This window comes from Nothoprocta perdicaria, unplaced genomic scaffold (assembly GCF_003342845.1).
Source record: "Nothoprocta perdicaria isolate Ctin4 unplaced genomic scaffold, notPer1 scaffold_6, whole genome shotgun sequence".
NCBI lineage: Eukaryota > Metazoa > Chordata > Aves > Tinamiformes > Tinamidae > Nothoprocta > Nothoprocta perdicaria.
In genome coordinates, this window is record NW_020455865.1 from 9,802,527 (window position 1) to 9,815,276 (window position 12,750).

Below are 12,750 nucleotides of genomic sequence, written 5' to 3' on the forward strand. Positions count from 1 at the left end.
TTTTTTTTTTTTTTTTTTAATTACTGCTTATTAATTGTCTTTGTCCTCCCACCCTCCCCTTTACTTTAAAATTTTGCTCCCTTTCCACAGCATCTCAAGTTGAGGAATCAGCATTTAAGGCACCCCAATTCTGCAGTCAACTTGAGAAAATTCTTGGCTTCCTTTACTTGATGTTTTGAGCTGAAGGTAGAAGTGAATTTAACAAATCGATCATTGAAGCTCTGTAGAGTCTTGGTCCGTATCCTCTGGCACTACAGGCACCAGAAAAGGGAAACCAGCAGCTGTTAGGCAGCCTGCCCCTCGGGCTGGCTAGCTGAGGGCAGTCAGTTAGCTCAATCTGAAGGCTGAGCTTACAGTCAAGTCCAAACTCCCAAGTCGTATGTACCCACCCTAGACGTGGTTTCTGTGTGCTCATATCTGAAGTGAGTCAGTCATCTCCCCAGCCRGGCTGGCTCAAACACAAACCTCTCCCCCAGCAGCAGTGTGATGCAATTGGTTTGAGCCACGTGGGGAGGCAGAGTCAGGCCCACACGCGGGCTCGGTTCTCCCGGGCAGCMCAGGCCCGGCCTTAGAGCTACCTCGGAGGAGCAGGGCCAGCACCGCCTGTGCCTCGCTGCACGCACTGTGATAGCAGGGCATGGGGCAGCATCGCTCTCCTGCCAAGGTAGGCCATGAAGGTAGGCCTTGATCCAGCCTCTCTTGAAAGCAGCAGGAGCTTTTTCATGGCCGTTGGTGGGACACGGGAAGCCATCAATGAGCAGCCGGTTTCAGTTGAAACATGAAGGTTATCATTTGAGCTTTCAGGAAGGCAGTCTCGATTCCYTGTTAATGATGTTGTCTTTGAAAACCCACCTCAGACAGCTGTATTTTCTGTGTCTAAAAACAAAAAAACATGTAGACACCCAAACCATGTGGCTGAAGAGCTGTTACTGTGTGATTTGGTTGTGTTGACCCGATACGTTGGGCCTTGCCTAGGAAKGGGGCTGCTCTCATGCTGTGGAATGAAGTCCCCCAGGGCCTGTGCCGGGGCYGTAAGTCGCCTCTTCAGGCACCAGCCCCAACTGCGGGCGATCCATAGCGTGGCTGGAGAAACGTCCATGCTGGGGCCGAGGGGAGATCATCTTTGGGGGAGCTACGAGTGTGCAAGCAGCTGCGAGACTAACGTTCCTGAGCGAAGGTAGTACTCACTACTGCATTTCTGCTGTGATGTGTAGAGCAAGAGCCTACGTGGAAGAGAAAGTGAAGCGTGCGCTATGTAAATGACAGGAAATACACCCACGGGCACGCTCCTGTTTCCTCTCGGCGCTCTAGAGACATCTTAGCAGCACTTGGTTTCGAGCCCCTGGGCCCTGAGGCCCTCCCGCGCGGCTCGAGCATGGGCGCGCGGAGCTGCTGTGCCGCGGGCAGCCGGGTGCCTAACGGGCCGCTGGCCTCTCTGCTTGTTCAGAGCTCCGAGTCCAGTGTCAAGAAGAAGCTGCTGAAGAGGAAAGGAAAGACGGATAGCCCATGGCTGAAACCCACGCGCAAGAGGCGGCGGAGGAATAAAAAGAAACAAGCTGGTGTGCTAGGTAACTACTTGTGTTTGTTCTTTACCCTCCCAGAAATCAGCCTTTCTGGCTCGTTCTGAGGCTCTTGTGGCAGGGCTATGTGTGCAGAGCTCTCTTCCTCTGTAAGGATGAGCTGTGTGATAAACCAGGGGCTCCACTTGCACCTCAGCRGCTCCGGGAGCTGCTCATATGCATGTTTTTAGAGCAGAATAAATATGAGGGGCTTTATCCTTCTCCTGTTGCCAGCCCTAGAAGTGTCCTTTGTTCGTGGGCCCATGTCCAAGTGAAGCATTTGTTTTTTCTGAGGAAATGGGGCAGATAYGGGAACAACTTCCTGTTCTTGTTTTAGCTTCAGGTTTGTTGTGTCTTGGATAGAAAGTACAAGAGTCAGCCTAGCTCCTGCTTTCTGAAAGTACCTTTCAGATAGCTTATGACCAGAGTTGTTCTCTCATCTCTCACCCAACCTGAGAGTGCCCAGATCCCTGCTAAGGGRTGGAGTAAACCTTTGTTTCAGCAGATCCACCAAAGGACCTCATGGACACTCATAAATTACAAGCTAAGGGAGATTGGTTAGAGGGAGGAGGAGGAAGATCCCACRCTGGCGTGGTTTGTGCTGGCTTTGTGGGGATGTTAGTCCAGGGCAGTGGAAGGTGCAGTCCTCTCCATTCTGAAAGCACCTTGGAATCGGCAATGAGCTGCTGCTTGCCACCTCACCCATGTAGTCATGRCTCAGGTGCTTGTCCTTGTTTGAGCCACAGTGCACAGCACTGTGAACGGCTGCAGAGCCTTCTGTTCTCTGAGAGCTGTGGAGTAGGAAGAACTAGAAGGGGAAAATGGATCTGATTTTTCATATGCAGGAARAGGAACAAGATGGTGAAACAGTAGACCTTGGAAGTGACGCTCTGCCTTTAGCTGCATTGTTATCATTTCACACTTATCCATTGCAATCAGTTTTTTTCTGCAACTGGTAATTCGTTGAAATAGGCTGTTTTTATGAGCAGATCTGCACATCAGCTGCTTCTGAGCTCCAGGACCACGTTTGTGCTCCTGGCTGTTCCTGCGGTCTTGCCAGGCATTTGCCTTGCTCTGGTTCCTGCCAGACCCTTCCTTAGGGACAGATTGGGGCTCCTGGACCCTTGCAGAGATGATGCCATGTTGCAGATGCAGGCTCCTGTCCAGCCCCTTAGCTAAAGGGGCACCTCATCCCTCAGGCTGACATGGGCCTCTTGGCCAGGCAGAGTGGGAGATAGGGAAAGGGCGGCCAGGCAAGCGGGCAGAGCCTCGCCGCTCCCAGGAGGCCGCCCAGGGACTCCTGCAGCCTCCCTCCAGCAGCCACTTTGCTCACCTGGAGCCAGCACTTGGCTTTTCTGGTTTCTCCTGCCGTTAAGCTGAACGTCAGCGGGCTGGGGCTCTCCACGCCGCGCGTTCGGAGCCCGCGCGCCCTGCGTGGCCGGTGCCTCACTGAGCGGGAGCCGAGCTGGGCTCAGCCCTGCCGCGTGCCCGTTAAGCTGCTGCTGCGCTCCGCTCAGGCGCTCGGCAGCGGCAGATGTGCCTTGCACAGGCACAACTTACCTGTCTCGTGCACTCTTCCTTTTTTTGTTACCTACCTAAGTGGAGGTGGGAAGTCTCTCYGATGAGGCAGGGAAGGAGATGAGAGCTCAGTTGTGCCATATATGCCCAGATGTTGCGTTTTCCTGATTCGGTGTGCRTCTGTCCTCGTGGTCTCACGGAGGAGCCTGCATCCAGCCTGCATGGTTGAACGTGCCCTTTACACACATACACGCACAAAAATATTCTGAAAACTTTTCTTTTTAATTTTTTTTCTTCTTTTTTTATTCCCTCTTATGTAAACATGCCTCTATTTTAATATAGGTGCTGAAGCCTACAAATCCTCCCTGGGAGGCAGAGAGGGCTCCATCCAGGAGAACAGCATGGAGTACATGGAGGTGTCTCTTGATTCCTTGGATCTCCGAGTGAAGGGAATCCTGTCYTCGCAGGCGGAAGGTGAGTGTCTGCTTGCTAAATATGGCCATGTACCATTTTGGGCCTTTGTTTCCCCGGCCTTATCCAGCGCATTGAGTTGATGCCCCCTGGTGGCTGGTCGTGCCGGAGCTGGGAGCWGAGCGTGGTGGACGTGGTGGCTTGTGCCGGAGCTGGGAGCAGAGCGTGGTGGACGCGGTGGCTCGTGGCGCCGGAGCACCCGGGCCCTTCCCCTTGGCCCTGGGCACCTGAGTGCTGGGTGCCCCCGAGCGGAGCCGCCCTGGGTGGGAGCAGCGGCGCTGGGCCGCTCTGGGACTCAGGAGCGCTCCCGGGGAGGAGACGAGCTGTCCGTACCGTGCRGGGCTCCCCACGCTGCCGGCAGCGTGGCCGAGGAGACTCCCGGGACGGCCGCGCTCCAGAAGGCTGCTGTTCCCGGTGCTGAATTTGTCCCGGCTCCGGTGCTTCGTCACTGAAGTCAGTCCCGTCTGTTTGTCCCCGCCGTTCTTTCTCTTTCAAAGGTTGTCTGGCTCTTTTGAGAGAGGTTCCTYAAAGGAACGGTGGGAGTGTTCACCACCAAGGGTAGGTCAGCATGGACTGTAGATGCTTTCATCAGAGTCTCTGGATGTCAAAAGATTATGAAAGTGACAGTGTGGAAGGCGAGGAGAGAGCTTTGTGGCTTGTGATCCTAGGGAAAGCGCTTACATGTTGAAGAACTTGACAGGATTTTACATGGAAACTACAAGGGCCTTCCCTCCGCTTGTGCGTCTTGAGTCATCCTGTCCCTTCTCTGGGCTGGTCTTGCCGCTTGCTGGCTGGAGGGAAATCCTTGCACAATGAAAGGGGATTGTGTGTGATGGGAGAATCACATGCATAGGGGGTGGTGGGGAAGGCTGCCCTCAGAGCAATCCCACTCGTGAGTGGAGTGGGTCTTTGAAATTTAGCTGCACAATAACTGCCCTGCCCCAAGTTTCAAAAATAGCATCGTGCTTCCTTCTCGCCGAGACCCAGCTGCATCGTAGGCATGGGCAGAAGCAGCTTCACGGTGAGCCAGCAAAGGCAACTGCTTGGGAGTTTGCTTTGAGTAATTAACCTGTGGCAGGAATTGTTTCAGCTGTATGGGATTAAAGGAGGAGTGTGGGATAAAAGTGTCCCCCTGTTGTTATGTTAGGGTTTGGTAATCATGGCTAAGCTAAATTAAGTTGAATCTAGAGGGGCTGCAAGAATGTTCACTCTCTGCTTCCAAACTGGGCTTGCAGTCCCCTTCAAAGCTTTCTCAGCCTTTAGCAAGGTTTGTGGATGTTAAAAATTGGAGAGTGTCAGGGAAGGAGATGAGGGGAAAGCAAGAAAGCAAGAACATGTGAACATCTTGTTTCTGTCTCGCCCCAGTTTGTTCTCATTCCAAAAAAAATATTTCTTTGTTGGCTGAGACCGAGTAGACCCAGGATTTTTTTTCCCTCCATCTGTGTAATAAGCCTCTGCAAATAGAAGTTAGTGCTTTCCTGACCTTCTCCATTTATTGCTGCAATAACTATTSAGATTTCAAACTCCAGGTGGTTTCCTACAAATTTCCTGGTACCAGTGTTCGGTGTTGGGGGGTAGGTGGGCAGGAAAGTCGCACTGATAACTTAGTACTTCAGCATTGCTTTTTTCTGCTGTGCATCTTTGCCTTTCTCGAGGTAACCCGTTCTTAACTCTCTTCTTGAACTCCATGCTGAGCTCTGCAGTGGGGTGCAGAATTTAGCAAAATACATAATGCTTTTGCAAACTCCATCCAGTGTAAGGAAGAGATTTTYTCCCCTGGCAAAGATAATGTCTTTAAAGCATCTGAGAGCTCAGAACAGGAAGATGCCACTGGTGGTGTTGACGGCCTGCGTTTCCCCTRGAAGGAACCTTCGGGGTTGATTGCTGTTCTCCTGTGCTCCAGGTCTTTCCAACGGCCCTGAAGCGATGGAAGTGGATGGTCTCCAGGAAGTGCCCCTCTGTAGCTGCCGAATGGAAACCCCCAAAAGCAGAGAGATCAGCACGCTAGCCAACAACCAGTGCATGGCGACGGAGAGCGTGGACCAGGAGGTAAGAGGCCTCCTCGCGCAGCCTCCTCCTCGGGAGGCAGAGGCTCGCGAGGCCGCACGGCCACCGCTGCGCTGGGATGGGCGTCGCGTCGCGCGGACGCTCTGGAACCCTGCCGGGGGGAGCGCCCGTGTGGGTGAGCGGCAGGACAGACAGACGGCTCCCTCCTGCACGCCCTTCGCGTGTCACACGGTCACGTTAAGGCCGCTCTGCAGTGAGGAGGTAGGGCTTGTCCGCACTGCTAGCTGGGGAGGTTCAGCGGATCCCTGCTGCTTGTCCCAGCCTGCGTGGCTGGATCAGGTTGGTGGAGCTGACACACTTCAGGCCAAGTGCACTAAAATACATGAGCATCGAAGTGAGACCGTCTAGTGGGAGCTGGGCTTCCTTGGCTCYGAGGGAGCTGATGCAGCCTTTCCCAGGCCGCTCTGGAGCTGCTGGGCTTGGCATGCTCTCCGCCAGCTCAGTCTCTCCCAGCCATGCTCTTCCCTCCTCCCCCAAGGAGGCTTCTGTTACAAAGCTCCCTATGTCCTGGCAACCCGCGCARCCTCCGGGCTGGCCGACTGAGAACGCCTGCACTTGATGACTTCCAGTTGGCTCTAGCTGGGCTGCTTGGGCTGTACTGGTTCCAGAAGTGTGGAAGCAAGTGGCAGAAGTGACTCCTTCCAAGGGCTGGGAAAGCAAGGCTTCAGRACAGGCACCAACTCTTTGGATCCTCCTCTTGCTGGAATGCACTCGTGTTTCTCTTAAGCTTCAGCTGAGCCGCAGTCACATTGAACCATCCTGATACCTGCTGGTAGTGGGACAGGGAGGCAGAATCTGCCTTGTCCTTCTGTAGAATCCCAGGAGAAGGTGAGTGGGTGGAAAGAGGCAGGGAGGAAAGCAGTGAAGTTTAGGGCCCAGCTCTATTTCTGCTGGTATGTGCTGGTATCCTGTAGAGAAAGGCATTTCCAAAGCATGGCAAACAATACTGATTTATTAAAGAGAGATGACCCTGGAGACTTGGAGAGAGAGGGACTAGTGTTCCAATCTCCARGGTTTCTAAAGAAAGGCAAACACATGAAAGGGTTTCTCTTGGATGTGATTGTTTGATAGTTCTTTCCCCAGATACATAAGCGAGAGGCCCAGTGAAGGCCATGGCTTGGTAGATTCCTTTCCAGAGAGGGGTGTTAAGTGACTCAGAGATGTTGTAAGGATGTTGTATGTATGAATAGTAGGCTCTCCACACTGGCATGTCCTTGGGTAATGTTATAAATAGTTAGGAGCACCCTGCTGTACTCTCTAATGATTGGAAATAACAATCGTTTCATAGTTTTTAAAGCTTTGGCCAGCAATATGGGGTGACATATAAGCCAGGAAGGGCTGGCTCACACAGACACTGCCCCTTGTCACGCGTCCTGTGTAGAATTCGCTCCGTTGGCAGGTGAAGGAGGTGGAATTGTCCTCGTGGCTGCCACTCCTGCAAGCTCTGCGGGCGACCCCTCTAGCCAGGGTGTCACAGCCACGGGCAGACCCTGCAGCTGGAATGTGGCTACCTCGGATGAGAGACACAATGTGTTGAATCAGGAAGCCTGGCTAAAATCTGGCCTCTTCTCTGCAGCGACGGTAGTTCTGCAGGGCAAGGGGAGCTAAAAAGAAGTAAAAACACCAAGAAAGAACTAGGGAAGAGCCTAGTTAGGCTGAGAGGAAGCAGCAGGTAGAAGCTCAGCTGGGCAGAGGGGCGGTTACAGCCTGCTAGGGATGAGTCAACACTGTTTGCTGCTGACTCTCTGCTCGGGGTGGCAGTGCCCAATAAAGCGGCCCACATTTTGCTGGGGATGCCTCCTCGCCTCTCACGTTGGAATTCCCACGKTTTTCCCACGTGTGCTGTGTGAAGCAGCCGGGGGCCGGTGGGTGTTAGGCAGAGCCGCTCGCAGAAGCCAGCGGTGCCGCGTCCCGCCGGCGGCGGCCGCGAGCCCCTTGGTGCGGGCGGCGAAGCCAGCGCCGAGCCGGGTGCCGCAGCCCGTGCCCGACCACGGAGCCTCCGGAGCGAGCAGAATGAGGCGGTACAAGAGAACACCGGTGTTCAGGGCCAAACTTGCACATCCTGTGGTGAAATCCCTTGGAAAACGTACTCGAAATGTGACCTGAGTTGAGCTCTGGTGAAAGCCTGGCTGTTTGTCCCTGTGGTCTGGGCAGAGGCCAGTGCTGGAGCCGGTACAGACGAAAGCTTAGCTGGCAACCAGGAGCTGTTATTTTCCCCTTTATCTTCCTGCGATTCCCTCTTCAGAACAAGAGCTGTAGGTCTTGTCCAGCTGGTCGCCGAGAGCCGCTCRGTGGCGCGGGGAGAGCGGCTGTGCCGGGCCCGGGGCTGCCTGTCCCGCRGCCCTTGCCTCTTCCCAGTTACCATTTGTCTTGTGAGGAGCAAACGCCTCTGGGCCACATGCATGTTAGTTAGTAAATGATGCATTTCTTCCTGGGAGAGCAGCTTCAYGGCTTCCTGCTGCACCGCTAATGCTGTCTGGCTTGCGACGGAATTACTGTGAAAAAGCCAGGGCAGCGCACAGCCTTCCTCCGCACAAGCGCAGAGAGTGTTTTGGTCTCCAGTAATGTCATTTCCTTTAATTTCTCCTGTTCCAGCTGGGCCGATGCACAAACAGTGTGGTTAAGTATGAACTGATGCGCCCGTCTAACAAAGTCCAGCTTTTGGTGCTGTGTGAGGACCATAGAGGGAGGATGGTGAAACACCAGTGTTGCCCTGGCTGTGGATACTTTTGCACTGCAGTAAGTCCGTGCTCTCAATCTAGGGAAGGGGGTACATGTCACAGTAGCCCAAGGAGGCGAAGGTGGAGATGCACCCCAGGGGCTTTACTGACTTCCTGGCGTGAGCTCCACCTCTTTCCACAGCAAGTGAGAYGGTGTTTTGTTCAAGAGAAATGTGTGCGAGGGTCGCTGAGGCTCCTGGAGCCCCCGGGAGATGCTGCTGTCTGCTTCTCACTGTGCTTCCCTGCAGTGGGTGTCTTGCCGTAGGAATTTCTCGGCAGCGAGGGTTTTATTTGTGCATTTGCTCCTTCCTCTGCACAGGTCAGTCACAGCACAAGTCACGTTAGGCTGTGCTGTGAGCACAAGGTGGTTCTGTCCCAGTGCCCGCTTGCAAGGGGTCAGGTGGGGGACCCAAGTGATGGCACTGGAGCAGGACAGGGTTTCAGACCTGCTGCTGCTTCTGCCGCAGCCGCTGAGGCTTTGAATAGCTTTGGTCCAGTCCTTTAAGTCACCGGTGTCCTAATTTCCCTGTTGCTAAAGCTGACAAAACACCAATTCTCTGCCTCATAGGGTGATTGGGAAGCTTAATTGCGTGGTGTTAGTGAGGTGCTTTTTAAGATGACTCAAGGAAAGATGCTACAAGCAGTCTCGAGCATTATTGTAATAAATGGAGCCATCCGGAGTTTGCATGCTGAGTCAAAGATCATTTGCAAGATAAAAGCCTCAAAACCCTTACAGGCATTTTGCAAAGCTGAAAGAGAGGTAATTAGGTTTCTGTGGAGGAGTGTGAATTTAGGAAAAAAGAGAGTTTTAACCAACTTTTCCTTAAATGCTCTTAGATCCCTGAGTGCCAGGTCCTAGCCCAGAGGTGAGGCCAGGAGCGTGGGAGGCCAGTCCCTCATTAGGAACACACGAGCACAGGAGGGCTTCAGGTAGCACTGGTGAGTGCTGAGAGCAGGGGGGCCTTCAGTTTGGTTCAGGGGCCTTTGCAGGAAGGGGAAGATCACATCAGAAATGTTGCTTAGTCCACAAAAGGGGCATTTGGCCGCCCTGGGGGTTTAAGCAGCCTGCAGGTCCTCAGGCTGGCCTAGCGTAGAAGCTTTTGGTTGCGTTGGGTTAGCAGCTGCTCTGACTGTAGTAGTGCAGTTCCTTGGATGGCCTGAGTACAGCTCTGGTAGGTAGTTTTAGCCCTGGCTCAGCACTCAGCTACTAAGTTTTCCTTTGCAGTTTTGGGGGAGTCCTCTCAATACATTGGCACATCCAGAGGCACGAGCGAGACCTTCAAGTGTTAGAGCTGGGAATCGKGTCTTAGTGGTTCTGTTTCCCAAGTGCAATTAAACGTTGCTTTGCAGTCCCTAGCTAATGAGTTTAGTCCCAGCACCCCGGTCCCGTTCTCTTCCAAGGTAGCAGCAGTGTTGGCTTCCTGTGTTGAAAGGGACAAGAGTGGTGAGGCATGAGGTGTTTCAGGAATCTGCGGATGAAGCATGTAGAAGCAGGAAGGCATGGAGTGACCGGGATGTGAATTCCTTCTGTGTGGTTTTTCTAGGGCACTTTCATGGAGTGTCAGCCCGAGAGCAGCATCTCCCACCGTTTCCACAAGAACTGTGCCTCCCAGGTCAATGACACGAGCTACTGCCCACACTGCGGGGAGGAGGCCTCCAAGGCCAAGGAGGTGACGATAGCAAAAGCGGACACGACCTCGACGGTGTCGCTGACCTATGAGCAGCAGAAACCAGCAGCTGTGGAGGGAAGGGCTGACACCACCACGGGGAGGTGAGCTTGGGAGCATGTGGCAACCTCAGCCTTGCCCTGCACTTTGCATTTGAACACTCGTGGGCCTCCTGATACGGCCAAGTGTTTTCTGCTCCTGCTCTGACCGGCCTGCCTCAGCTGTGGCTGAGCTGAAGCAGATCCCTTGTCACTCACTGTGTCCCAGAGGGACCCAGCCACRCAGCGGGAGCTGGGCTAGGGGGGCCAAGGTGGGCTGTTGAGGTGTGAAGAGAGGGAAGCAGGAAAATCAATGCAATTCCTGTCTCTTCTGTAATAGAGGGGCTTGGTATTGCCAGGTCTTGTGAGGAGGTAGGGAAATGTGTGTGGTAGCAGCATGGCACGTGACTCAAAGCAATCAAGATAGGCTTGAGGGGAGAATCCAAACACAGAGGAAAACAAAATCAAAACATCCCTGCACTGAGCTGTTTTCTGAGAAGTGCTTTGACCTTCCATGAGATCTGATCTTGTTTTGATGGTCTTCATGACTTGCAGTAAGTAGGACAGTGGCCCAAGCCCTGTTTTCCTACATTTCCAGTTGCCCAGGGTACATCTAAAAGCAATCAGAGGGCAATGCAACTCCTGTTCAGGGCAAGTTCTTACCGAAAAGGCTGTAAAATATATTGGTGTGTGTTGCAAATTTGCTTAAGCTGTCTGCATTTAAAACCCATTTCTTTTCGTTCTTTGGCACAAGATATGCATACTCTTGCCTATTTTTAATGGTTGTGCTTTGGCTGTCTCTCACTTTTTCACTTCAGTGGCACTGGAACGCGGTTGTCAGAGGAAGATAAGCCAGAAAGTTCAGCTGCTGAGGTGTTTGACATGGCTGGGTCTTCAGTTTTTCCAAAGCCCACTACTAGCCTCACCCAGGGACCAGTAAAAGAAACCTTGGAAAGTGCCCTGATTGCCCTGGATTCTGAAAAGTAAGAAAAGGCCTCTGCATCGCTCTGCTTCTAGCACACCTAGAGAAACCTGAGACATCTCTAACGCAGACCCAGCRTATCTTTGTTCCCTGCAGCCATTCACCACCCCGAGCAGATTAGTGATTCAAGAGAACAGTTACAGTGTGTTACTTATTTGCCTGGAGGAATTAGTTCTTCACTGGCCCTCCAGTCGCAGCTGGGAATTCCTATCCAGGGTACTAAACCCCAGGATTTGTGAACCAGCTCTGCGGAGTAGATCCAGCCCTCGGCAGAACCAGTCTGTCACGGTTTGAGCTGCAAGTCTGAACAGACCCTTGTGGAAGAGCTGGTACTCTTGGGTTTTGCTGACGTTCTGGAGCTGTCCCCTAGGAACAGGCTTTGCCGTGGGCATGGTGTGGTAGTGGGATGTGGTAACATGCTGGGAATGTTCCTTGGGGATTCACTTACACCTCTYTCCCCGCTCTTACAGACCCAAGAAGTTACGGTTCCATCCAAAGCAGTTGTACTTCTCTGCAAGGCAAGGAGAACTGCAGAAAGTCCTGCTGATGTTGGGTAAGTGGCTGTTTCTCCGGACGCTGGGTGTTTGGCAGTACTCCCAGCTCCTGCCGGGAGTTGCTGGAGTCCAGTTCCCAGCACGGCAGCGCGTCRGATCCCCATTGCCCCTCGTGAGTGGTGTTGGAGGAGAAAGTCACTTTGCAAGTAACATGCCACTTGAAATGGCTTCATTCTTCTCTGAAATGTGGACTTGCTCCCAGCTTCCTTCTGTGTTTGGACACAGTTTCAGCCAGAGATGCTGCCTTCTGCCCTCAAGTGATTTGCACATGGTTTTCCAGTCTGACAGGACTTTGCCTCTCCAAGCAGTGGGATAGTTGGGTTTGTGCATCCAGTAGGGATGTAAAAAGATGGGAGTGTCTGCAAGAGAGCAGAAAGGAAGAGTTCAGTACGTGAGTCTTCAATACATGTGGCTTTTTGGGGGTGCATAATTGTCTGTCACTCAGTGACTTTGAACTGCAGGGATGTCTTTTATCAATAAATATTCCCAAGGAACCTCCTCATTTGAAGGACACAACATTTCCATGTGATCATTTTCTTCTCACTCCAGTACAGCTCACTATGTTTTTTGGACATTTTCTGTGTTTTTTTCTTCTTTTATTAAATTCTTCTTTTTTTTCTTCTAGTGAATGTTAGCTTCATTGTTTGTATCTTTAATAGCACAAAAACTTTATGCACTGATATTTAACTACAGCTTCATATGCAACATATTATCATGCCCAGACATCTTTGGCRTCATCATCATCCGTCAGTCTCTGCCCAGCTGGTGTTGCTGACCAGATCCCTGGCTGGTGTTAATTAAAGTAGCTCCATCCTCTTTGGAGCCCTGTATTCACAGAGATACAAAGAGGGTCACCAACACTGAGAGCAGCTAATAGTGGTCCCGAGGCAGAAGAGGGCAGGCAGTTGTGACTCCAGGTTTTTTTCCAGCTTCCAAAGGAACAAATATTTTTAGTCTTCTATGCTGTTGATTTTTATTGCCATTAGCAACAGAAATTTGAGAATTTGAGGGAGATGGAGGTGGCCTTAGAGCAAACAAATAGCAGATACTTGCTTGAGCTCTGCAGAAGTGGTCGTTCCTCATGGGTCCTCACACGGTGAATTTGACTAAGAAGTTCTGGTAGAAATTGTAGTGCCTTAAAGGTAGTAAATTCCGTGTTGTTTCTGAAGTCTTT

General features: G+C 52.3%; 1 protein-coding gene across 1 annotated transcript in view; it reads left to right on the plus strand.

Annotated features, from left to right (window-relative positions):
- The window catches only part of EHMT1 (euchromatic histone lysine methyltransferase 1), a 67,193-nt gene that overhangs the window by 30,424 nt on the left and 24,019 nt on the right, over nucleotides 1–12,750 (plus strand). Inside the window, exons 8-14 of the mRNA XM_026049178.1 lie at nucleotides 1,448–1,568; nucleotides 3,420–3,551; nucleotides 5,452–5,597; nucleotides 8,211–8,354; nucleotides 9,880–10,106; nucleotides 10,859–11,023; nucleotides 11,493–11,575. Of these exons, the coding sequence (XP_025904963.1) occupies nucleotides 1,448–1,568; nucleotides 3,420–3,551; nucleotides 5,452–5,597; nucleotides 8,211–8,354; nucleotides 9,880–10,106; nucleotides 10,859–11,023; nucleotides 11,493–11,575 (1,018 nt within the window). The remainder of the gene's footprint in view (nucleotides 1–1,447; nucleotides 1,569–3,419; nucleotides 3,552–5,451; nucleotides 5,598–8,210; nucleotides 8,355–9,879; nucleotides 10,107–10,858; nucleotides 11,024–11,492; nucleotides 11,576–12,750) is intronic.